This window comes from Pteronotus mesoamericanus, unplaced genomic scaffold (genome assembly GCF_021234165.1).
Source record: "Pteronotus mesoamericanus isolate MK-2021 breed Mesoamerican mustached bat unplaced genomic scaffold, CSHL_Meso_final contig_639, whole genome shotgun sequence".
NCBI lineage: Eukaryota > Metazoa > Chordata > Mammalia > Chiroptera > Mormoopidae > Pteronotus > Pteronotus mesoamericanus.
This window is the reverse complement of record NW_026555223.1, coordinates 1363464-1388416: the sequence shown is the minus strand read 5'-3', so window position 1 is coordinate 1388416 and position 24953 is coordinate 1363464. Positions and strand designations below refer to the sequence as shown.

General features: G+C 54.2%; 4 protein-coding genes across 4 annotated transcripts; 3 read left to right on the top strand and 1 right to left on the bottom strand.

Annotated features, from left to right (window-relative positions):
• Positions 1–259: 259 nt before the first annotated feature.
• Positions 260–2083, top strand: LOC129076671 (interferon lambda-4-like). Its single transcript, XM_054580821.1, has 6 exons — positions 260–287; positions 554–729; positions 1200–1271; positions 1347–1490; positions 1706–1780; positions 1985–2083. The coding sequence occupies exons 1-6, from the start codon at positions 260–262 to the stop codon at positions 2081–2083; spliced, it is 594 nt and encodes a 197-aa protein (XP_054436796.1).
• A 2949-nt stretch (positions 2084–5032) lies between these two features.
• On the top strand, positions 5033–6527 carry LOC129076704 (interferon lambda-3-like). Its single transcript, XM_054580858.1, has 6 exons — positions 5033–5042; positions 5149–5330; positions 5638–5715; positions 5981–6124; positions 6238–6321; positions 6409–6527. The coding sequence occupies exons 1-6, from the start codon at positions 5033–5035 to the stop codon at positions 6505–6507; spliced, it is 597 nt and encodes a 198-aa protein (XP_054436833.1). The 3' UTR covers positions 6508–6527.
• Positions 6528–10262: 3735 nt separating this feature from the next.
• On the top strand, positions 10263–13002 carry LOC129076670 (F-box only protein 50-like). Its single transcript, XM_054580820.1, is given in 7 exon segments — positions 10263–10269; positions 11135–11157; positions 11159–11198; positions 11283–11334; positions 11971–12066; positions 12600–12738; positions 12862–13002. Coding segments are annotated over 7 exon segments (498 nt in total).
• A 1294-nt stretch (positions 13003–14296) lies between these two features.
• On the bottom strand, positions 14297–15708 carry LOC129076703 (syncollin-like). Its single transcript, XM_054580857.1, is given in 3 exon segments — positions 14297–14408; positions 15313–15659; positions 15661–15708. Coding segments are annotated over 3 exon segments (405 nt in total). The 3' UTR covers positions 14297–14398.
• Positions 15709–24953: the final 9245 nt, after the last annotated feature.

Genomic DNA, 24953 nt, shown 5'->3' with positions numbered 1-24953 from the left:
GTTTTTTCCTACAGTGCAAAAGAAAGACCAGCAAGGGAGAAAAGACAAACACCTGTCCAGAAAACAGAAACAAGCAGTTGCCTAAGTCCAGAGGGCTGGGGCAGAGCCACGGCTGGCACCGTGGGGCAGGCGGGCAAAGTCCTCCCGCCGAGGCCAGCATCCCACTGGGCCAGCGGCCAGCGCTGATGTTCCGAAAACTTAACCCGACCGGGGAAGCCCAGGCGCTCACCATTTCTCGGCCGGGCACATAAAAGCCGCCATGGAGGGGGCAGGCACCGCTGGCGAAGGTGGACACCAGTGTGGACACCTCGCAGGGGACAGTACAAGGCAGACCCCGCTCAGGCACGAGGCACGGCAGGCGCACGGCAGGTGCAGGTGAGGCGGGAGGGGCGGCGGCTCAGGGTGGCAGGGGTCTCGGGGCCCGCCGCGTCTCTCCCGTGCGGGTGCTGAGCGCCAGCGATCTGAGGTCGGTCCCTCTGCCCGTCTCACCAGAGGCAGGGGCTGGACTCGGGGCGTTCCCCTCGGCCTCCCTGACGTCCCTCGCTTTTTGCAGGAGCAGAGATGAGGCCAAGCGGCGCCGCCGCGGCGTCCTTGGGGCTGTGGGTCTTGGTGACGGCGAGCGTGGCGGCGGACCCCGGCGCGGCTGAGCCCCGGCGCTGCCACCTCTCGCACTACCGCTGGCTGGAGCCCAGGGCTCTGGCGGCGGTCAAGGCGCTGAGGGACCACTACGTGAGTGATGCCCAGACCCCCATCCTGGGAGACGCTGGGCCTGCCGGGGCCGGGGATGCGGGTCCCTGCCCCGAGAGACCCGAGCATCCTGCCGGCCGGCAGGTGCATCTCAGAGCCGAAGGTCCGGAATCCTGACCACGAGACCGTGCCGGCTGCGGGCACCTCAAGCTCAGGGGGTGCCTTCATGCCAGTCTCAAAAGGGCGCCCCCCTCGGCTGCTTCGCATCACCTCGGAGTGTAGCGCTTCGCCGCGGGGCGGGGGGCGTGCATTTCAGGCCGTGCTCACGCCCTCCGAGAGCTCCGCGGCTCGGCGCACGGTACGCAAGACCGCGTCTGCCAGTCCCGGTCCACGTCCAGGAATCCCCGACGGCCCAGCGCTTGTTGCGGGGGCGGGGGGGAGGTGGAGGGGCGGCGCGGGGGGCCTGGCGAAGACGCCCACCTGACCCCTCCCTCGTCTCCCCCCGCCCCCAGGAGGAAGAGACCCTGAGCTGGAGGCCACGCAACTGCCCCTTCCGCCCAAGGAGGGATCCCGCGCGGCCCTTGGTGAGGTGTACGGGTTGCAGGGCGGGTGGCGGGGCCGGGGCCGCGGCCGTCTCTCACTCCACCGCGTCCCTGCAGTCCTGCGCCAGACTCCGCCGGGTGGCCCGGGACCTCTCGGACGCCCAGGCCGTGTTGAGCAGCCTGCCCAGCCCCGAGCTGTTTCCCGGCGTCGCCCGGACCCTGGACCTGCTGGCGGCCGCGCGGAGGGACGTGGTGGCCTGCGTGAGTGTCCCCGCGCCCGGCCCCGCCGCTAGGACGCCGGTTTCGCGACTCGTTCCCCTGAGCCCCAAACCCGTCCGGGCACGAGTCACGTCCTCTGGGCGTCCCCAGATTTGCCCTTGGTCTGGGTCTGGGAGGCTCGCAGGTGGAGTCGGTAGGAGACTCGGTCCTTCGACTCCTTCGTTTACATCCGGCCCCCCACGCCCCCCCTCCTTCAGCTCGAGCTGGTGCGGCCGAGTTCCTCGAGGAAGTCCCTCCGGCCCCCCAGGAGGCGCCCCAAAGCACGGAGAGCTGTGCGTGGAGACAGCAGCTAAGCTGGTGGCGTCGGGGGCGGGGGCGGGGGCGGGGCGGGGTGGAGGGGCGGCGCGGGCCGAGCAGGGTCCGTGTGTGGAGGGGCTCTGTCCCCAGCCGAGGGATGGTTTGAGAACGGATGGAGGAGAGCTTTTCAGGAGGAAATTCCTGCCTCAGTCCCGCTTCGCCTCCTTCCCGGGTGCCAGGACTCGCCTCGATGCCACGAAGCCAGCGTCATCTTCAACCTTCTCCGCCTGCTCACGTGGGACCTGAGGCTGGTGGCGCACTCGGGACCTTGTCTCTGACCCCGGGACGCCTCCAGGGGGGACCCGCGGCTCTGCAGGCGGATGGCTGCGAGCTCCGCTGTGCTGCCCTTTCCTGGAGGCCGGCCTCCCGCCGGGGGGCCGCTGCAGCGCAGGGGACTCCTCCGCCGTCGCCCAGACCCAGACCGCCATCACTTGGGCTGGGTGGACGAGGAGGGGCGGGTGCTTTTCCAAGGACCAGAACGTGTCTCGCCTGGAAGCCAGGACGTTTCGATCAGAAGCCTTCCCCTAAGATCTTCCAGGGGTCGCGTCTGTCACCAAGAGACTTGAGTCCGCGATGCCTATGGGTCTCCGGCGCCCGGAGCCGCGGGCCAGTTTCTACTGCTCTGCCTACCGGAAGCCCAGAGCCCCGTCTCCCATGACGGGTCCCGCGCCCGGATCTGAGCCTTCGGTATCCGCTTTGAGATTCTATGAATCTGTGACTCGGATCTCCCCACTGGGGAGGCCTCATCCAATAAGGGACTTGGCGGTGAAAGGGCCCGAAGTCCTTAGGTTACTGCTGCATCTCGGATTCTGTTACCCACGTGACTTGTGTATTTGTGCAATCCCCATGCAATTTGCTATTCCGTCTTGCGGTAGCAATTTACTGCTATTATTAAATATTCTTGTATTTTCATTGGTTGTTCCCCTGTGATCATTCTGAGGGGCACTCTTCAGTCAAAACTGCTGAGCCAGGGAAATCAGGTGACATGAGTTTCAATTCTGACCCTGCCACTCAACTGCGCTCTCACGGGGCCAACTACTTCTCTCTGAGCCTCAGTTTCCTCCTCCATACAAGGCGTTCTTATCCCTTTCTTGCAAATGAGGGGCGTACATTGAAACAGCGTTTCTCAAGCTTCCAGCTGAGGCCACGGGGTGGTCTTAATAAACGGTCTCTGCCAAATAAGCAGGCGCGGAAATGCACAGGCAATTGCACTTGTTCTGTGCCCAAGCCTGCGGGCTGGCGATCTTTGCTGCTAACTGCAGGCCTCTTTGCCAAGGTCACACAGCTGTGAGGGTCAGGGCCCGGTTGGCACCGCAGGCCCTTTGGCTCCATAGCCTGTGCCCTTAATCACCTCAGTGACCTTCGCTCTACGAAAAACAAAGTAGGAAGTCTAGGGGTTTTGAGACCCTTTGTCGTCTTTCAGAGTTTTGTTGATGCAATGTCTCCTCCCCTGGGTGAAGGCCCCTGCAATGGACGCAAGCTGACCAATGCACTGGAAGGTGACCTGGGCTCCCCCCTATTCTCGTCTTTGAACACTTCTGTGTATCAGGCTCCATTTTTCCAACTAAGGATTCTGTCCACTCTCTCCCTGTAATTTTGAATAATGGAAAAAGGGTTTGGGGTGCGAGCCGGTTGCCAAAGAGCACTGGGCACCTCTGTGCTACAATTTCCCTTTCATGGTGTTCAGGAGCTCTAGCTGCACAGTAACTGGAGAGTGTCGTGGTTACTGTCGGGGTGTCAGGAAAAAAGACTTAGTTAAAATCCCGCCCTCACCACTTGTTTCTTTTGGGACCTCGGGCAGGTCTCCTGACATCTCTGATTCCCTGCGTTTTACTCAGTATTTACTTGGTTTTATGTATTTTTAAGATCGTTTCAAGATACTTTATATCTAGAACAGGCCACAGCACTAAGCCTCTGTCCCTTCTGCCACCGTTACTCCATATACAGAAAGTGTAGGGAATGTTCAGTATATCCTTGGTGTTACTGTGGGTTCAATACTGCAGGTGGCAAAGCCTTTGTGAAGGGGAAATAGAAAGCACTCGACAGAACGGGGCATCCCTGGTTCCCTTTTGCCTGAACAGCTCGCCCCTCAGATCTTCACGAGCCCCCTCCCTCACGTCTTTCAGTCTCTGTTCGAGTGGGGTCTTTCAGCGCCTCGTTCAGTGCAACACCCTCTTACACTCTGCGCTCACCCACCTGGAGTTCTGTCATTTTCCGTCCCCCGAGGTGATGCACGCCGTGGGCTCAACCCCCTCCCCGCTACTCTCTGTCACTCCTCTCTGGTAAAAGGTCCTCGAAGGATTGATTTATAGGCTCTTTATCCAATGCCCTATATCGGGCACCTTGAGCCGTGCCCGGCACAAAGTGGGGGCTGAAGAGTACTTGGTGCGTGAATGAAGGCCTTTGTCACAAACTGAGCCGGCTCCCAAAAGCCCGTGGCCACGCCCCAACTCACTAGCAGAGCCTCCCACTCCTGGGCCCCTCGGTGCCTGGACAGTTAAAGATGTTAGTGAGGTTCCCCTCCTCCCCGTTCTTTGCCTCCCAGTAGGGGGTGTGGAAGGGAGGGAAGAGCTGGTCTCCCCTCTGAAACTGGGGCGGCTCCCCCTTTCTGACTCCCTTACACCCCCGAGCAGCCTTCTCCCTTTCTCTTCTCCCTTGTCTGGAGTAACCTCTCTCTCGAAAGTGCCAGGTTCTTCCTGGCCACACCCTGGAGGCGCCTTTCCCCTCCTCTCCCAGTATCGCGGTAGCCTTCAGAAAGGCAAGTCTTTGTGTCCCCTCCCTGTCAGGACGCTGTGACCCGTCTTTGCGGGGCTGGGGCCGCCCCTGTGAGACTCATCTTAGGAACTCACCACCTTCCTGTAGGTGAACCCGAACCTGTGTCAGTTTCTCTTTCGCTCCTGCTACTCACCTGGCTCAAGGCCCCGCCCTGCGCGGGCTTCCCCAGCCTGGGGCCTCCCCTAGTGGCAGGTGCGTTTTCACTTTTCCTACATCAGCTGGGGTTGCCCGTGTGTCCAGGCTAAAAGCTGTACCATGGATGGAGCTCAGGCAGGCGCTCCACCGCAGCAGAGCTGGAAGTTCAGAGGCACAGACAGAGCAGCGGGCTGAGGCCCAGAAGAGGAGGCTGAGGTCACCGACACACAGCAAGGCTGAGGGAGAGACCCTGGCGACAGCCTCTCAGCGGACATTTGGATCCCCCTTCAGACAGAGACCAGAGGCCAGAGATGAGGATGAAGCTGGGTGAGCCCCCACATCAGTGCCCACGCCCCCCGCCGCCCGGCAGCCCCCCGCCCCCGCAGCCCCTGACGCTGTCGGGGCCCTCTCGGTCTCTCCTTCCGGAACACAGACTCGGCTGTGGGTTGCATGCTGGTGCTGATGCTGATGACCACGGCGCTGACCAGGACGGGAGCGGCTCCTGCCCCCACGCCCCTCAGTGCCCTCCCGGGTGCGAGGGGCTGCGCCATGGCCCCGTTCACGTCGCTGTCCCCGCAAGACATGAAGGCCTTCAGGAGGGCCAAGGACGCGTTGGTGAGCCTCCCCACTGCCCCACCTGCTGTGGGCTCACCGCCGCCCTGCCTCTGTGGGCTACCACGCTCCATTTGGCTCGGGGCGGGCCGGTGCCGCCCCTTCCCTGGGCGAGCCTCCACTTTTGCAGAGTGGGCAGACTCCTGCTCTTGCTGCGCTGGGCTGACTCGTGTTCTTCCGCGGTGGAGATGCCTCCACCATCCTTCTGGAAGTTAACCGCCCTCCGTCCCGTCGTCAGTCTGCCTGTCCCACGGCAGGGGTCTAACCTCAGCCCTGCAGCCGTGGGCTGACCTGTGTCTTTGCTCTCCAGGAGGAGTCGCTCTTGCTGAAGAACCGCAGCTGCCGCTCCCGCCCATTCCCCAGGACCCGGGACCTGAGGCAGCTGCAGGTGAGTTGGGAGAGTCAGGCCGAGCCCCGCCCTCCCCAGAGGGCTCTGCTCCTCTGGCTCCTTGGGTCTTCACCTCTTCCTCCCACGTGTCCCCATCTCCTTGCCCTCCTGCCCAGCCGCCCCCCCAACCTCTTCTTCTCACATACCCACATTGGCTTTCTCACCTCCCCTGCCCTGACCTTTTACCTGTACTGTTGCTTCCTCCGTCCTCCTCACCTGTTCCTCCCTCACGTGCAGCCCGCACCTGTCTGTCTCCCGTCCTCAGGTGTGGGAGCGCCCCGTGGCCTTGGAGGCTGAGCTGGCCCTGACCCTGAAGGCCCTGGGGCCCATGGCTAACTCGACGCTGGGGGACATCCTGGACCAGCCCCTTCACACGCTGCGCCACATCCACGCCAAGCTTCAGGCCTGCGTGAGTGCTCTGGGCTCCCAGGCCGTGTCTGCGGGCGCGGACCCCCTGTGTGCCCCCCTCTGTCCCCCTCTGTCCCAGGCCCTGCCTCACACACCGCCCTCCTCTGCCCGCAGGCCCCAGCTCAGGCCCCAGCAGGCCCCCGGCCCCGGGGCCTCCTCCGCCACTGGCTGCGCCGCCTCCAGGAGGCTCCGGAGAAGGTGAGTGACCAGGGAGTGACCAGCGTCTGGGGTCAGCTGGGAGCCCGCATGGCGGGCAGCCACCGACCTGTCCCGCCTTCCCCCCAGGAGTCCGCTGGCTGCCTCGAAGCCTCTGTCACATTCAACCTCTTCCGCCTCCTCACCCGTGACCTGCGATGTGTCTCCAGGGGAGACCTGTGTGTCTGAGCCCGACGCCCACCCGCAACCTGCCCGATCATTAGATTTTATTTATGCACGTGCCCCTTTTTTTGGATATATTGCCAGCCACCCTCTATTTATGTATTTATCTGTGTGAATCGTCAAACTCATGGCCAATAAATTGTTTATTTTTCTACTTTTTGTAAGAATTTTTCTAATAAATGATAAGAAAAAGATGTTTTCTGTGCTATGAACTGTGCATGTGTGTGCAAGGACTAGTTTCCTCTTGCTCCCATAAGAAGGTACCCCAAACTTAGCCCGTTAAAACAGCCTAAGTCACCCTGGCTGGTTTGGCTCGGTGGACTGAACGCCGGCCTGCGAACCCAAGGGTCGCCGGTTTGATTCCCAGTCAGGGCACATGCCGGGTTCTGGGCCCAGTCCCCAGCAGGTGGTGTGCGAGAGGCGACCACACATTGATGTGTCTCGCCCTCTCTTTCTCCCTCCCTTCACCCTCTCCAAAAATACATAAATAAAACCTTAAAAAATGGAATATAACAATAAAGAAGGGTGCTTTTTTAAACAAACAAACAAACAAACAAAAACGAAATGAAAACAACAACCCAGTTTTATTGTCCCACAGCTTCCTGAGTCAGAGCTCTGGGTACGCTAGCCCGCCTCTCTGATACGAGCCTCGCGGGACTGAAATCCAGGTGTGGCCAGTGGGGTTCCTCCAGCGACGCCTAGAGAGGGTGCACCTCCAGCTCAGGCCGGCTATTGGCAGAATCCTGTTCCGTGCACTCGTAACCCTGACGTCCCTTTCTCCCGCCGGACGTGCGGCCCCTTCTCAGCTCTGCCAGCCTCTCTCTGGTCCTTGCACGTGGACCCTACATCTCAAAGCCGGCAGCAGTGTGTCAACGCCTTCTCGTGCTAGGAACCCCTCTGCCTTCTTCTCCTGCCACCTTCCTCTTCTGCCTCCAGCTGGAGGAAGCCCGCTGCTTTTCAGGACTCATGTGCTTGGATTAGGCCCACTGGGATAATCCAGGACAATCTCCCTATTTTAGCATCTATACATCTTAGTTACATCTACAAAGTCCCTTTGCCACGTCACGTAGGATAGTCACAGGTTCCTGGGATTGGGTTGGGCATCTCGGGGCCATGATTCGTCCTACCCCAACACGTGTGTGACTGTGTCCGTGTCTGCTCCCTTCGAGGGTATGTGAATGGATCGCCTAGATGCGTTCTGCTATAAGACTAACATGAAGTAAACATGCCTTGGTAATAACATTTATTGTTGTATGTCATGGGAAGCCTAGACAGCAAGGTGCATTTAAAACTGCGTTGTTTCATATGGTCCACATGCCACATATAGCTGAGCACTTGAAATGAGGCTGGTGCAAGTTGATCTGCGCTTCAAAATGTGAAATACACCCTAGAGCTGGAAAAAAGGTATTAAACAATTTTCCTTTGGATGGTGCCTGCAAAGTGTCTCCACTGTAATATTACTCTTTTTCTCTTCGAAATAAGTACCTGGAGAGTCTTTGAGACTATGCAAATACCTGTTACTTCTCAAACTTTGATCCAATCATTTTAGCATGCATTGATGGTGTTTGTCAGTTATCAGAAAATTTCATCATTCTTTTTACATTTATTCATTGACACTCTAGTCTTTTTTTCCGCTCGTATATTCTTTGTATTAGTTAGCAATTGCTTCACGACAAAGTGTTATAATCTGTAGCGTTTAAACAAACAACATCATGTCACAGCTTCTGCGGCGTGGGAATCCGAGCGTGGTTTACCTGCATCCTCTGACTGTGTCTCACAGGCTGCAATGGAGGCGTTCGCCGAGGCTGAAAAGGTCTTAGGCTCATTGCAGGTGAATGTGCTTCCAAGCCCGCTCAAGTGGTCGTTGACTGAATCCAGTTTGCCGTGGGCTGCAAATTCCCAATGGCAGCAGCTGCAGGGGTCGAGAGAACCCAACCTGGTCTCAGCTCTGTGACCACTGGTATTGGAGACATCGGCAGGTCCTTCCGTCATGCCACAGTTGTTCATAGTTATCTCCCAGGGCCAAAGGGTCCCCAGGAAAGGCTGTCCTATTCTTGCCTCAGGGCTTTACACAGTTGGTCACTAGCTTTGGTCCCCTGGTGCCAACTTGTCTCCTTCTAGTCTAGAGCAGAGCCCAGGACCTTGCTCACATCGGGATGGTGCATACGAAGAGACGCTGGGCGCTCAGGCTGGCACTAGCCAGAGAAGGGCAGCAGGCATGCATTCAGAATGCTGGGGCAGTCCTCCATGAACCGTCCTCTCTGTTTGTCATTTTAACAAATGAATGTAACATACCTACTTTGGCTCTGTCTTCATAAAGTGTTTCTGTTAATCTCATTTGAAGATTCTGGCAGAGAGAGAGAAGAGGCGCTGGAGGAAGCTGACGAGCTGGACTGGCGGGTGACAGGAAAGACCAAGCCGGTGTAGCATGACCACAAGCAACCCCACAATCACAATGACCACCTTCTGTGGCCTGGAGCTGTCGGGGGCCTGGCTGCTCGGACTGTCCCCACCTGAGCAAGGAGCTAAGAGCACTCCCGGGCGGTGTCATCCATGGCATTGTACGGTTAGGAAGAGCTCTGCTCCCCTCCCTCCTTTGTGTATTTACCAATCGATTCATAACAGCATGGAATGCTGAATTCTCATCTATCTTATTCAGTGGATCATAATTCTTTGCTACAATTCTGTTAATGCTCAAATTGTCCATGGTTAGGCCAATGGCAACCCTTTCGAGATGGCTCCTCTGCCCTTTCGATGTGTCCCCATCATTCTTTGTGCAGCTCCTTGCTTTCTGGAATAAGATGTTCCAGACTCATCTTGTATTTTACCCGCCTCATCTCTGTAACCAGCCATTTCTCCAAGTAGTTCTGGTTCCTTTAAGTGGAGAACAGTATTAAGAAAGCAAGGTCTGAATGCTACGTAGGCTGAGTGTGACAGGGATATTGTTGCTTCCTACTCCCTCTCAATGGACAAAGCTAGGAAATAGATGGATGTACGTACAGAATTTTTACTTTTACTGTAAAAAGTAAAATCTCATTAATACCTTTATGCTGATTATCTGTTGTGATAGTATTTTGGATATATTGGATCAAATAAGGTATATGTAAAAGTAACTTCACATATTTCTTGTGAATTTCTTGGGAGTCCAGCCGCGGGCGGTGACCCGAGCATCCACAAGTGGCTTCTCCACGTGACTCGGGCTTTTCACAGCTGTGGCTGAACTTTTTACATGGGGGCTGGAGTCCTTGAGAGTAGCGTTTAAGGACAGGAAGTGCAATCTGAAGGCTTGTTAAGGCCTATGCCCAGAAACGACACTGTATTCTGTTTATTGGTCCAAGCAGCTTTGGCCCTGCCCAGATTTGAGGGGCTGGGGAAAATAAAACTTACTTTTTTAAAGTAAGATCTTATTTATTCTTAGAGAGAGGGGAAGGGAGGGAGGGGGAGAGAGAAACATCGGTGTGTGGTTGACTCTCACGTGGCCTGCACTGGGGACCCGGCCCGCAACCCAGGCATGTGCCCTGACTGGGAATTGGACTGGTGACCCTTTGGTTCACCACTCAATCTGCTGAGCCGGCACTCAATCCACTGAGCCACACCAGCCGGGGCCAAAACTTACACTTGGTGGTGGCGTGCCAGCGTCCCAAGGCAGCAGGGCATGTGAGATGGCGGTCTGGCTGTGATCATCAGTGGGAAATACAATTTGGCCACAAAAGACACAGCTCTTTCCCTCCACATCGTACTCAGTACTCTAAGAGTGCACGATGCTGTGTGAGTGAGTGTGTTTGCTGGGGTCCCGGGTTTCCAGGTGCCCAGAGGAATCCCAAATCCTGACACCTGAGGAGGGTTTGCTAGCTTCAGGGATGGGGGTCAGGGGTTCAGTGGGGTCATTTTCCGTGGTCCTGAATCTTCTGCTACAGCATGATTTCTCCCTGCCAAAGACATGCAAGACAAGAGCCCAGCTCCGTCAACATGCATGTGCCAGATCTTGCATCTCTCCATATGCACACTTACACAGACACGTTGTTGCCACTCTTCAGGAGTCATTTACTCTAACGGAACCTACTGCAGTTCCCCTACTCTGAAGGTGCGGAACGGTGTGAGGCGATTGGGCCATAGCTGGAGCAGGTGGGCTTCCACTGGCTCTATTTTCTTTCCCTAGTGTGGCTTACCCAGACGCCTTGACCTGTCTTCTTTCCATCTGTTTCCTTGCCTCTTTATCTCTTTTTCTGTTTCTTTGTCTCAAACTGTCATCTGTGCCTCTCTCTCCCTGAGGCTCTCTGTCCCCACCTTGCATCTGTCTCTCTTTCCCTGAGTCTCTTTTTCACCCTCAGTCAGTCCTCCCCTCCTGCTCTTTCTCTCCTTCCCTCCCTCTGCCTATATTCTAAGTCTTTTTTCTTGGTGCCTCTCTGTCCCTCTGTCTGTCTCACCGCAAGGCACATCGTCCCTCTCCCTCAGCACATCCTCAGCGCTCTCCCTGGGCCCTGACTCACTCCCTCCCTGCCAGGCTGGTCTGGCCTGGTGGGTGGGGCACAACTTCCTGCCCTTCCAGAGCAGCCCTGGGGCAGGGGGCCCTGGAGGAGAGTGGGGAGGGACAGCCTCAGCAGGCCTGAGGCTCTCTCACTACTCATTTCAGGCATCAACATTTATGAGCCAGCACCCCCCTACTGGGCCCACACAGCAGCCCCTGGAGACTCTGGGTGAGTGCCTGGTGGCTGGGCCCCGGGGGAGGGCCCGGTCTGCAGACCAGGCACGTTCTAACCCTTCGCTCCTCCACGTGGCAGGCAACTTCCGCGGGTGGCACATTAGGACTGAGAAGGTCCAGCGTAACTGCAGGTGAGTGGCCAGGAGCCGGTGGCCTGCGCTTCACTGCCTCCTCCAGCCTTCCTTGCTGTGGGGCCTGGAGAAAATGATTTTGCCTCTCTGGGCCTCAGTTTCTTGCTCTGTGAACACAGGCAGTCACCAGAGAAAACTCTCGTAAAACTCACAACACAGGCTCTGGCCAGGTCTGCCTTACGCGTAGTAGGTGTTCAATAAGTAGCAGCTATTATTGCTCCTCTGCTGAGCCTCTTTTGCTGGGAGGGGGAGAGCCCCCCAGGCCTCCATCTCTCCACGTGAAACCGAGCCCTGCTTCTGGACGTTGGGCGAGAAGGTGTAACTGAGGGGCTCACAGATGCCCAGGGTTGGGATGCCGGCTCTGCACTTCTTTGCTGCTTGACCCTGGGCAAGTCATGTCCCTTCTTGAGCCTCGGTTTCCCCGTCTCTAACATAGGGTTCAGAGCGCATCACCCACTGAGGAAATGATGGGAAGTGAGGCTGTAAGGGGCCGAGTGAGCACTCAGCGCCCACACACGAGCACCCTCAATATGAGGGTGCGATGATCAGGGTTTCCTGCTCCCTGGGGTCAGGCCCAGCTGGGCCCAAGAGTGCCAGCGGGCCCCAGAGCCGGCCTCCCTGTGCCCCCTCTCACAGCTGGACGGTGAAGCAGCAGTGTGTGGATCTGCTGGCCGAGGGGCTGTGGGAGGAGCTGCTCGACGACGAGCAGCCGGACATCACGGTCATGGACTGGTACGTGCCCCTGCGCTGCCGGGTTGCACCCGGGGGCTCCCGCAGTGCAAGCCTCGCCCCCTCGCGCCCTCTGGCCGAGCCCCCCACCAGAACCCTTCTGCCCCTTCAGGATCCAGCCCTGCCCACGGCCCCTTCTCTCTGACACTTTCAGTTCTTGAAATGTGCCAGGCCCAAGGCTGTGCCTTCCTCCGTAGACGCTTATCTTTCTCAAGGCAAATTCCTCCTTATCCTTGAGGAGTCAGTTTAACACGGCGCCACCAGGAAGCCTCCCCTGGCCGGCCCGTCCTGGCCCTGGTCATTCTTGCTTGTCGCTGCCTGGTGACGGGTCTGGTCGGCCGCCCCCACTGAGCTGTGAATCCCACGGGGGCAGGGGCGTGGGGCTGCCTTGGTCACTGCTGCGCTGCCAGCACCACCCAGCCTCGGTGCGCACAGCGGGTGCCAGTGAGTGTGTGTTAAATGACGACTGGGGCCAGAGGTGGGGGTCGGGGTGTCGGGGCTGCGGTGGCAGCTGAAGGCCTGGACCCCACCCCCAGGTATGAGGACAGCCGGCTGGACGTGTGTGTCTACGAGCTGCACGTCTGGCTGCTGGCAGCTGACCGCCACACCACCATTGCGCAGCACCATGTGGCCCCCCGGACCTCTGGGAGGGGCCCTCCTGGCTGCTGGGTCCAGGTGAGACGCCCTGCCCCAGGTGCCACCCACTCGTGTCCCAAGGCCTCACGGAGGGAGGCGGGAGGAGAGCAGGGCTTGTGGGTCGCTAATGAGGACTTCTTTCCGACCCCGGTGCTGCCACAGGTGTCGCACGTGTTCCGCCAGTACGGCCCTGGTGTGCGCTTTGTCCATTTCCTGCACAAGACAAAGAACCGGCTGGAGCCTGGTGGGCTGCGGCGGACAAGGGTGACTGACTCCTCCGTGTCTGTGCAGTTCAGGGAGTGACCGGCTGGTTCTGGGCCCGCTCTGCCCCCTTGTCTCATCCATCTACCCCATGACACCTCCCTGCCGCTGTAGCATCGCCCTGTTCTCTTAGCACCGCCCTGATGCTGATCCCTTAACACCTTCGGGACTCTGCGCTTCCCCCCTGACCACTTACCGCTCCCTAGGCTCCTGGCTACTGCCGGGTCTTTGGCTTCTCATCCCTCCTCTCCCCGCATCCCTGAATGTCTGGCTCTTTGGCATTTCCCCTGCACTCTCTGGGCTCCATGAGGGCAGGGCCCCTTCTTCCTGAGTCGGTGCTTGACAGACAGCAGGTGCCCAATAAGTCCTTGGTGACTAAATGAATAAATACACGTGCCCAAGGGTGCTGAGTATGTCCCCAATCTTTGCTCCTTAGAACTTCACGGAGTTCCTTTCCCACTCCCACATCCTCCAATCCGTGATCCTCCAGCACCTCACAACTCCTCTCCCTTCTGCACCTGCCTTCACCTCTGATCTTGTCACATATCCCCAATTTATGGGCTCTTAGCCTCTCCACCTACCGCTTTCCCCGTATTTCTTAACTCTCAGAATCTCCCTGTATTTCCCTTCTCCGTCCAAACCCAAGTTGTCATCCCCCAGAGCTGTCCCCATACCTTTCCTTACCCCAAGATTTCAGTTCTTTCCTTTAGTTTCTCTTAAGGGCCCCCAGACCCAGGTACTCATCAAGCACCCTTATCCCTGGGGGTGGAGGTGGGAATAGGTTGCAAACTCAAATTTGCAGAAAATACGGAAATTTGAACTAAAGTGTCCTCCGTGTGTTAGGGAGAGGAGGGTTGAACATATTTAACAACCCGTAAGTCCTAGGCTCTGGCCAGACCCCACAACAGACCCTGGCCCTCGCCTGGGGCAGGCCCTTGAAGGCTGCCTGCTGCCTTCCTTCTCACACATGAATGCTGAGTCTGGAGGTCCCTGACAGGCCAGACAGCTGGGGGGGCACTCAGGGAAGGGGTGTCTACCAATAGAGTGGGAAGCATATCAGTGTTTAACCCTCGGCCGGCGGTACTGCTGCGTGCGTACATGTGTCCTGTGGCTGTGTCTTCGTGCGCACCTAAATCCATGTGGGACTCTCTGGGTGCACCCCCACCCACAGCATTGTTGCAGGTATGGGCTGATCCTGGCATGACCACCCTGCTGCCTCCCATCCCACCCCCGTCCTGTGTGGGCTCGGGTCCCAAGCACAAGCAGATGGCAGACAGGGACAACTTCATAAGGGCTGTATTGCAGGGAAGGCAGGGTCCGGGAGCAGGCAGGAAGCTCTGTCCGTTTGGGGCTTGGGACCTTCAGCGGGCCCCAGCAACAAGGCCAGGTGAAGGGCTCAGCGCTCTGTGGGGGCTGGAGATGAGGAACTTCTAAGGCTTCAGTAACACCTGCAACAGAATACAAAAAATATCTTCAGGGAGTGCCAGGGCCTCCGAGATCCAGGGCGTGGGGAGTTCTGGAGGCCTGACAAGAGGTGGGCAGCTGGGGCTGGGCTCCGACTCCAAGAGCTCGGTGTCCTGGCCTGGGAAGCAGGGGCTGGGAGCTCCTGGAGCTCTTGGGGTGGTGGGGCAGGCGGGTGGTTCTGGAGGGTGCTATGGCTAGAATAAGGGTCCCAGAGCCTGGGAGTTTGGATATACGAGTGCGGGGTGGGCTTGGGGGGCCTCCAAACTGGGTCTGGGTTCCAGAGCCTTATCAGGCGCTCTGGCACTGGCGCCTGTGGTTGAAGCTGTCCTAGAGGGTCTAGATGGGTGGGGAGCATAAGGGCTAGGTAAGGTGCTCCTAGCATTGGGTCTGGGGTCCTGAGGTCTGGGTCAGACACTGAGTCTGGGAGACCCCAGGAAGCTCTGGGACCTGATGATTCGGGGGAGAGGACTGGATTTGGTCGGGGTGGGGGGGGGCGGAGAGGGGGCCAAGGTGAGGGGGTTGGCAACTCCCCATTCCCAAGCTAGGTTTGGCCGCCCCAGAGAGAGTGGCCTTCCCTGGAGAGTGCAGGTGTGGTGGGAAGGCAGGTGGGGGTTCAGGAAGATCAGAGGGGGCGTTGGGTCAGCTTCTGAGCCTGGGAACTCCAGGACAGGGTCTGAGAGATCCAAAAGGCATGGGCTTCGGGGAGGGCGTGCGAGCGAGAAGGGGGCCATGCACGACTGGGTCTAGGGACTCCCAGTTTGGGTCAGGGCCTCAGGCGTCTGGACAAGGCCGCGAGCCGAGCCGAGCCGCGGTGGTGGGGCATGGCCTGGGTGCTGGGTCCGGAGCTGCGGGCGCGGAGGTGCGCACCGGGCGCGGGCAGGGCCGCACCTGCAGTAGATGGAGGAGATGGCGTTGGACCAGTGGCCGAAGATGCCCCGGCGGTACTCTTCAAGGCGCGGGTAGGCGCCAGCGGTGAACCTGTGAGACTTGCCGCCCTTGCCGCGGCGGGACCACACGGTGAGCTCGCAGCGCGGGGCCACCACGAGTGAGGAGACGACGTTCCTCCAGTCCGAAGGCAGGAAGGGCAGGTCGGTGCCCGGCTCTATGGCCAGCTCGGCGCCTCCGCAGCAGTTCTCGTAGTAAGGGTCGCTCTTGTCGTAGAGCTTGGCGCACGTCCGCGTCCCATCGGGGTTCTTGAGGTCGGCAGCCACTGGGCAGGCGCCTCGGACGCCGGGGGACGGCCACCAGGGCGAGGACCAGCAGCAGTGGGCCCAGCGGGGACATGGTGACACTGCGGGGCGCGTCCCCTGCTGGCTTTTATGCTCCGACCCGACCCGTGGGAAGGGAGAAGCTGCGAGATTAGGACTCCGGGAGGGGAGGGAAGCGGGGGGCGGGGTCGGGGGGCGCCGCTCGCCCCAGGAGCCGGAGGCCTCCCTAACCCAGGTCGCAAACCCACATCCGAGAAATCCAAGATGGTCGTGTTTGTATGAAAGAAGCAGCTTTAGATTTTCTGTGGCGAACGGCATCGTAAAGGGAGTCAATAAACAGGACTTGAGGACCGGTGACTTGCAACAGAGAGGGTCACGGGGTTAGTAAGTATAGGCCGGAAGAACTCTTAAAACTCGGCAAAGAACGGAGCGCCCCTCTCCGGGCGCCCCCCTTCCACAGGGGGAGAGGCTGGGGGAGGGGAAGAGGAGGCGCCTGGGCCGTCCGGCTGGGCAGGTCCCGAGATCTTGGGAAAGTGGAAGCTGCAGATAAGGAGGCCGAGGCCCCGAGGGGGGTGGGCAGCGGGCCCGGAGGGGAGAGAGGAGGAGCTCCTTCTGCCCAGGAGCGGGAGGTCTCCCCACTCACGATCCAAACCAGAACCTGTGAAATTTGAGATGGACCATTGGCGACCCACTTAAAAACCATTGCATGGCAATGGGCAAAGGCTGCGGGAAAGAGCTGTAAAAACAGAGGGCGGACAACCTGTCAAGAAGGTATCACAAGCCCCCAACCCCTAGAAAGCTAAGCAGAGGAGGGGGAGAGGGAGGGAGGAGGCAGCTGCGGCCCGTGCTGCCCCTCCTAGGAGCCAGATTTTCCCTGAGGTTGGAGATCTTGATCTAAAAAATAAACAGGATCAATTGAAATGCGTAAAACTTTAAAACTTTTGTATAGCAAAACGCAATCTAATAACAACCCAAGCCAAAACCCAATCTGGGGCACATGGGACAATTCTTGTGACACACGAGGAGTGACAGCAGGCAGAACTGACAGAAACCGAAGGAAACTTGGGGAGCAGGATGGGCAGGGGAGGAGCCTGAAATCCTGAAAGCCAGGGTGGGACAGGGCCCTGGGCATCTGGGAGCCTGGCCAAGGGCCCCCGCACAGCCTCTTTGGCGTTCCTGGTCTCCTGGGGGTCATGAACAGGGTCAAGAGGGGGTGAGCTGCTCAGACAGACAGTATAGTTGAAGTCTGTGGTCCTGTGGTGAGTCCAAGCCTGGGCCTCAGCTTCCTCATCTGTCAAATGGGTGCTATTTCTTCCTACGCTATAGGATTGCTGTGAAGATGATAAGGGATAATAGAGAGTTTGAGGGTGCGAGGGACACCAGATGCCAGCTCCTCCGTGAGCTTTCCAACGCGCTTCCACCTCCAGGCCTCATGCAGACAGAGGCGGCACCCGCCTCAGAGCGCTGGGGTGAGGGGTAAAAGGGTCAGTCCACGCATGACCGCTCGCAGCAGGACCCTCGCCAAGTGTCCCAGGACCATGCGCCATCGTTATTGTTATGAGAGCCCTTAGCTTTGTGCCTGGCACACAGCAGGGCTCCACAAATGTCCACCAGCACAGCTGTTACCTAGTCACTCAGCTCGCCCGCTCCCTACTTGTCCCCTCAGACGCTCTCTGCCGCTTTGGCCGGGGTAATGCGGTGATGAGGAGCCAAAGGCTGGAAACGCGGAAGTGGGTTCAAATTTTGACTCTGTCACCTTGCCCAGTGACCTTGCTTGCTGTGTGATTTGGGCAAGTGGACTCACCTCTCCGAGCTTCAGTTTCCTCCTACGTTCAATGGGATAACAGAACACAATGATAGAAATAGAATATCATATAAAATCACTTCATATTAGAAAGTATTTTCTAACTAATATAATGAAATATTCATAAACATGAATACTCCACGTACTTGTTATTTACAAATGTAACATAAGTACTTTGTATGTAATATTGAATAAGACAACGGCATAAGTATAAGCATATAAAGCATGAAGTATAGTGCCCGGCACGTGGTAGGTGCTCAAAAAATAGGAACCAGGGTTCAGGTCTCACCTATAAGTAGAACCTAATGAACAAAACAAACAAGCAAGAAAATATAAGACATTGACCAGAGACATTGAAATAAAGAGAAAACTGACAGTAACCAGAAAGGAGGGGTTGGGGGAGAGGGATAACGGGGTGGGGGAAGAAGGGGAAGGGTCGTCAAGGAACATGTATGAGGGATGATTGGACAAACCAAAGAGGGGGTAGGATTGAGGGTGGGAGGTGGCGGTCGGTGGGGTGGGCCAGAGCGGTGGAGGGATAATGGAGACAACTGTACTTGAAAAACAATGAAAAAAAAATAGGAACTATTGCGACTATCCCTGTAATGATCCTGAGACGCCGGGCCTCAGCCTGGCGCTGCTCCAGACCAGACCGGGATCCTTCTCCCCGCTTTCCTTCCATGACCACCTGAAATCTAATCTCCAGCCGCTGACTTCCCAGGGGGCCTCTGTGACCTCGAGGGAATGGAACCTCCCCCGCACCCACAGCTGGGCAAGGGCCCGGACTCAGGAATGGAGACGCGGTAAGGGTAGCAGGCCTGGATGCAGTCACCTGGAGCTCCGCCTGCCCAGTTGGGCCATGAGCTTCACGCACACATGGCGACATGAGAGAGCAAGGAGACCCGGAGAGGGAGGCAGATCCCAGGGACAGGAACACAGGATCTGTTGTGCCGTAGCGCGCAGTCAGCATCACAGAGACCCCACAGAGATCACAGCATCCCTAATCCAAGACACACACATGGGCACCGGGCGAAGGACAATCCTTCACTCAGTCTGCCACAGGTGGTCACTGAATCTCACTGCTGTCTATACACACTGGGTGTAGACATATGCTTGACACACAGCCCCAGCAAAACACAGCTGCCGGCAATGTCCCTCCAGCAGAAGCACACACCCGCCATCACCGACAAGCCCTCCACCCAACCCCTCACACACTGTACCCCACAAAATCTCAAACTCGAGAACACCCTGACATGCCCATGTGAGGACATACATAGCATCTTCATCCAGGAACCATTTCCTTGCTGTTTATTAACACAAACTAGACAATAGTAGAAAATAAACACTTCCTTATCACACATTTTTTTCTTCAAACAGAAGAATGCCTGCCTTTGAGGAACCCATGAGCCCTTGAGAAAGTCAGGTGGTAGATCAATTTGAACATAATACAAGAAGAGTTATAGGTAGGGGGTAGGCAGAGACAAATGTATTTGAAAAAATAAATTAAAATAAAATTTAAAAAAGAAGAGTTATAAAAGAGGTATTGCAAAGGACTCTGGGAATGCAGTGGGAAGAATAGCAGAGGTTTTCTTTTAAAGTATATTTCATTGATTGTGCTGTTACGGTTGTCCCATTTTTTTTCCCCCTTTACTTCCCTCTGTCCTGCATCCCCCCTTCCACCGATATTCCCCTCCCCCTCCTTAGTTCCTGTCCATGGGTCGTACATATAAGTTCTTTGGCTTCTCCATTTCCTATACTATTCTTAATCTCCCCCTGCCTATTTTGTGCCTACTATTTATGCTGCTTATTCCCTGTACTATTTGCCTCTTTCTCCCCCTTCCCCTGCACTGCTCATAACCCTCCATGTGATCTCCATTTCTGCGATTCTGTTCCTGTTCTAGTTGTTTGCTTAGTTTGTTTTGTTTCTTTTTTTAAGGTTCAGTTGTTACAGTTGTGAGTTTGTTGTCATTTCACTGTTCATAGTTTTTGATCTTCTTTTTCTTAGATAAATCCCTTTAACATTTCATATAATAATGGCTTGGTGATGATGAACTCCTTCAGCTTTACATTCTCTGGGTCATCTGCCCTTCCATTGTAAATGGTAGCTTTGCTGGAGAGAGTAATCTTGAGTGTAGGTCCTTGCCTTTCATGACTTTGAATACTTCTTGCCAGCCCCTTCTTGCCTGCAAGGTTCCTTTGGAGAAATCAGCTGATGGTCTTATGGGAACTCCTCTGTAGGTAACTGTCTCCCTTTCTCTTGCTGCTGTTAAGATTCTTTCGTTATCTTTAATCTTGGGTAATGTAATTATGATGTGCCCTGGTGTGTGTTTCCTTGGGTCCAACTTCTTTGGGACTCTCTGAGCTTCCTGGACTTCCTGGATGTCTATTTCCTTGGCCAGACTGGGGAAGTTCTCCTTCATTATTTGTTCAAGTAAGTATTCAATTTTTCGCTCTTCCTCTTCTCCTTCTGGCACCCCTATGATTCAGATGCTGGAATGCTTAATGTTGTCCCGGAGGTTCCTAAGCTTCTCCTCAGTTTCTTGAATTCTTGTGTCTTCATTCTGTTCTGGTTGAATGTTTATCCCTTCCTTCTGTTCCCATTCGTTGATCTGAGTCCTGGCTTCCTTCCCTTTACTGTTGGTTCCCTGTATATTTTTATTTATTTCACTTTGCATAGCCTTCACTTTTTCTCCATTTTGTGACCACACTCAACCAATTCAGTGAGCATCCAGATTACCAGTGTTTTGAACTGTGCATCTGATAGGTTGGCTATCTGTTCATCGCTTAGTTCTATTTTTGGAGCTTTGATCGGTTCTTTCATTTGGGCCATATTTCTTTGTCTCAGCACAGCTGTTATGTTGGACGGGGCAGAACCTTAGAGATTCACCAGGGTGGGGCAATCCACTTGGCTGCATTGCGATGCTGTGTATGGGTGAGGGTTCCACGAGGGAACAATGCCACTTACTCGACTCTCCGCCAGCTTTCAGTCGCTTCCCCCACTGCCCACAAGCAAATTGGGCCCTTCTAGTGCTGATTCTCAAGTGGGTGGGTTAGTGTATGTTCTAAGTCCCCGTGGGGTCTCTACAACAGACTCTCATGTGAGGCTGGGAGTTTCTCTGGCCGCCACAACCCCCACAGGTTTTTACCTCCAGAGGTTTTGAGGCTTTCTTTTCCGGCACTGGAACCCTGGATTGCATGGTCTGTCTTGCTCTCCAGCTGTTCCTCCCAGTTTATCTGCACGCAAATGTGGGACTGCCTGGTCTGCCAGCCTGCGGCTCGTCCCCCTCGTCCTCTAGCCCCCACCTTCTTGCACGGCCTCTCGCCCCAGCTGCCTGTCTCTGTGCCTTCTGCTGGTCTGGATGAATGTTCCTTCTTTAACTCCTCGGTTGTCGGACTTCCACACAATTCAATTTTCTGGCAGTTCTGGGTTTTTTTGTTTTTAAATTTTCTTGTTGCCGTTCTTTGTTGTGCGAGGAGACAAGGTGTCTCTTCCTATGCCTCCACTTTGGCCAGAAGTCAGTTTTTGTTTTTTTTTTTTACTCCACTGATATATCAACCATAAAAAAAGAGATTGGTATTCATGTGAAATTGCCAATAGGAGAAAAAAGAAAGTATTACTTTCAACCAAGGTAGTACCTGAACATTAACAACATTATAGGTGGCACATGATTTAAATGAAAATGCTGTTTGTTGCATAAATACAGGAAAATATTCAGATCAGTACTTAACTTCATCAGACTTATTAATTACATTTCTATCATGATGTCACCAAATGTTTTTTTTTTTTAAGGGCTATCATGACACTCCAACCTAGCCAAAACTGCTTGGTTTGGAACAAAGTCGGGTATCTGTACCAGTAGCATCAGCAGCACCTGGGAACTCCTTAGAAATGCAGATTCTCAGCTCCACCCCAGTCGTAGAGAATCAGAAATTCTAGGGGTGAAATCCCAACAATCTGTTTTCACATGCCTTCCTAGTGATCCTGATGCACAATGGAGTTTGAGAACCACTGGGTTAGGGCTTTTGTCTTTGATACCTCAATTTGCTCATTTCCTATAAAGTTTATTTCATATAATTTTCCTGATTAAAAAAAATTCCATAAGCCAAAGAAAGAGAAATACCTCTAGGAGTACCACACCAGGAAGCTCATAAGATTTCCTGGAACCCAAATCCCCAGAATGAACTTGAACTTCTCTAACATAGACAGGTCACTAATCATCTAACTTCAGGGCAGGGCTGAAAACCATTTTCTCAGATATACCTGCTCCAGGTGAGGATTCTTGTTTCCAAGTTTCCCTGGGTCTCGTGGTGCCCCATTGTGGTCTAGGCCAGAGCTACCCAACCTTCACTGCACCACAGATAACTTTGGTGTGGTGTTGAGGGCCTGTTAAAATACAGGTCCTGATCTAGCCGGTCTAGGGTAATATTCAGTTTCTGTATTTCTTGCAAGCTCTCAGGTGATGCCAGGCCTATGGGGGCTGTTGAGTAAGCTACTATCCACAGACTAGCATGCCATCCCAGACAGATACAGCTCCAAATCCAAACCTGCTACCAGGAGGGCTTGGCAGGAATTCAGAGGTGAGAAATCCCAAGTGGGACATAGGAGATGGTTGAGACTGAAAGAAAAATGCAAGTGAAATTTCTGAGGGAAGCCTGCAGAGGAAGCCGAGTCTGAAACTTTTAAGGGTGGGAACACGTTTGGCTCAAGTGTCCCTGCGGGGGTGGGTGGTGGGAACCCTAACCTAAGCCCAGGGGCAAGGGGTGATTTCACTGGTAGCAGGAGGGGTTCAGGGAGGCTGGAAGTGTTCATGAGGTGGCACCATAGCACAGGGATTCAGCAAGCAGACACAGGAGTGCTGGATTCTGGGTTCAAGTCCCGTTCTGCTGCTTCTGTTATTCAATATCTATGAACTTCAGCTCTTTCCTGTGTGGAGGTAATAAATGCAAAAGCTAGTTATATCCCCTTTTTTGGAGGCTTGTAAGAAACACTGGCTTCCTTTTGATTGCTTATGTTGGTCATTGATTATATATATATAATCAGTTTTTATTTTTTCAGTTTTATCATTCTTTTCTAATTACCAATGATAACTGATATGTAGCTTTGCAGGTCCTCTCGACTGTATATTTGTTTTTTCTTTAATTTGACCTTATTTAATTAATAATAATAATTAGCATTAGTTTCTATTGTGCATTTGGTTTTTATTCTTTTTTCCATTTTATTTTCTTTGAGTTTTTTGCTCTCTTGTTGTAACATTTGAGATGGTGTTTAGCTTGTTATTTTTTCAGGCTTTTTTTCTTTTCCCTCATTTGTCTTTAAGGCTTTCTATTTCCTTTATAGGGGTGTTGTGTGGCTTACACAAGATAATAAGTGTAGCATGCTAAGACTGTGTCAGGCACATAGAAAGTGCTCAGTATGTTAACTGTTCATGTTGGTATTGGTTTTGATTATTATTCATCACGGGTCTTGAAGACAGGAGAAGGTTTGGGGGAAGAAGCTTGGATTGATTATGCATTGGTTTTCTATTGCTGCTGGAAAAAATAATTACAAACAGTGGTTTAAAACAACCCAGACTTATTATTTGACAAGTCCAGAGGACAGAAATTCAAAATGGGTCTCATAGGGCTACAGCTAGGGTGTCAGCAGGGCCAGGGCTGCATTCCGTCTGGAGGCTCCAGGGGAGAATCCATTTCCTGGCATTTTCTAATTTCTAAAGGCTTTTTGTATTCTATGGCTTGTGGGTCCTTCCTTCTTCAAAGCCAGCAATGTAGCATCTTCAAATCTCTCTTTGCCTCTGACCTTCTCTTCTGCCCCCTCGTCCATGTTAAAGGATCTTTGCAATTACATTGGACTTACCCAGATAATCTAGAATGGTTTCCTTATTTAAGGTCAGCTGATTAACAACTTTTTAAGAATTTCATCTGCAACCTTAACTCCCCTTGCCATGTAACATAACATATTCATGGGGACTGGAGATTAAGTCATGGACATTATTCTGCCTACCACAGATTAGTATTGAGGTTTACCATAAATGAGGGATATTCATCTCTCTTATATGAAGAAGGTAGCCACCCAAGGTGTCAGGGGCTCCAGTGTCAGGGCCCGAGCTCCTTCTATATTGTTGCTCCTTCATCAATAAGTGGCTTCCTCTTCGCGGTCTAGGATGATTGCTTGAGTTCCATCCTTCACATTCATATCCCAGACAATGGGTGAAGTGTGGGAGGTAGGGGTGAAGAAGAGAATGCTTGCCCTTTAATATCCCTTCCCAGAAGTGCTATAAGATACTGCTGTCTATATTGTGCTGTCAGAACTTAGCTGCAGGTGGGCACATGATGCCACAAGAAGCTGAGTCTTGACTCAGGTTAGCCATGTGCCTGGCAAAAAAAAAAAAATTCTTTCTTTTTAAATATTTTATTTATTTATTTTTAGAGAGAGGGGAAGGGGAAGAGAAAGAGAAAAAGAGGCGAGCAGGAGGGAAGGGATGGATTAGATTGACTGGTGTCAAAACACCTAAACATAGTAGTGGTAACAGCGACCACAAGGCTATTTTGTAGGAACCTTAAACTGCCTTTATAGTTCAGGCACTACTGTTAAGCTTTGCTCCTTACAATGTGGCCCATGCATAGGCAGCATTGCATGACTTGTAACTTGCTATAAAATACAGATCTCTGGTTGTGGGGAAAAAGCAGGTGAAGCCTGCACTGGCCTTTAAAGCTTTGACCCAGAAGTGACACATTATACCATTCATATAGTGTGTGGGATAGAGGGGGAGACAAATGCAAACTTTACATAATGGATTTAAAATATAACCCTTATAAAGATTACATTCAGTTGGGAAGACAAGCAATAAACAAAATAAAATAAATCAAATGATTAAATGCCACATAGCGGTACATGCTATGGAGAGAAGTGAAGCAGGTAAGGAGGGTGGAGGTGGGTAGGAGAATTTTGAAAGGAGGGCTCAGAGGGGCCACAAGAAGAACCATTTGAATGAAAAGTTGAGGAGAGGAAGGGAGGGGAGCTATGGTGATACTCGGGGGAGAGGATTCCAGGCAGAGGAAACACCCAGTGCAGAGGAATATTTGAGGAATGGCAAGGAGTATGTGTGGTTAGAATGGAGAGATGGGAGAAGAAGGGAAGAGATGGAGTCAGAGTGGTCACAAGGGGAGGTCATGTGGGACCTTTCATAAGGGCTTTGTGATTTACTCTGAGTGTGATGGAGCCAGGAGAGGTGCCTGAGCAGGAGAGGGACCTGACCTGACTCAGGTGTGCGTGCGCCCTCTAGCTGTGTGTGAGGAACAGATTGGGGGGTTGGGGCCAGAGTGGGGAACCCAGAGAGGAGGCTGCTGCCATGGTCCAAGTGGAAAAGGGTGGACAGGACCAGGGTGGGTGCAGTGGACAGAGTGAAAAACGATCAGATTCAGCATATACTTGAAGATCTGAAGAGAAGAAAAAAGCTGAATAAGAGGGAACTCTACCTGCCTGACAGCTTTGAGCAGGGCCATCAGTCTTTTATGGT

Excerpts from the sequence above, each read along its gene's own strand:
- LOC129076704 (XM_054580858.1), top strand. Across the intron at positions 5,716-5,980 it reads GGGACCTGAGGCAGCTGCAG|GTGTGGGAGCGCCCCGTGGC; the intron begins GTGAGTTGGGAG and ends TCCCGTCCTCAG. Across the intron at positions 6,125-6,237 it reads ACGCCAAGCTTCAGGCCTGC|GCCCCAGCTCAGGCCCCAGC; the intron begins GTGAGTGCTCTG and ends CTCTGCCCGCAG.
- LOC129076671 (XM_054580821.1), top strand. The coding sequence starts at position 260 with ATGGAGGGGGCAGGCACCGCTGGCGAAG. Across the intron at positions 1,272-1,346 it reads GGGATCCCGCGCGGCCCTTG|TCCTGCGCCAGACTCCGCCG; the intron begins GTGAGGTGTACG and ends GCGTCCCTGCAG. Across the intron at positions 1,491-1,705 it reads GGAGGGACGTGGTGGCCTGC|CTCGAGCTGGTGCGGCCGAG; the intron begins GTGAGTGTCCCC and ends CCCCTCCTTCAG.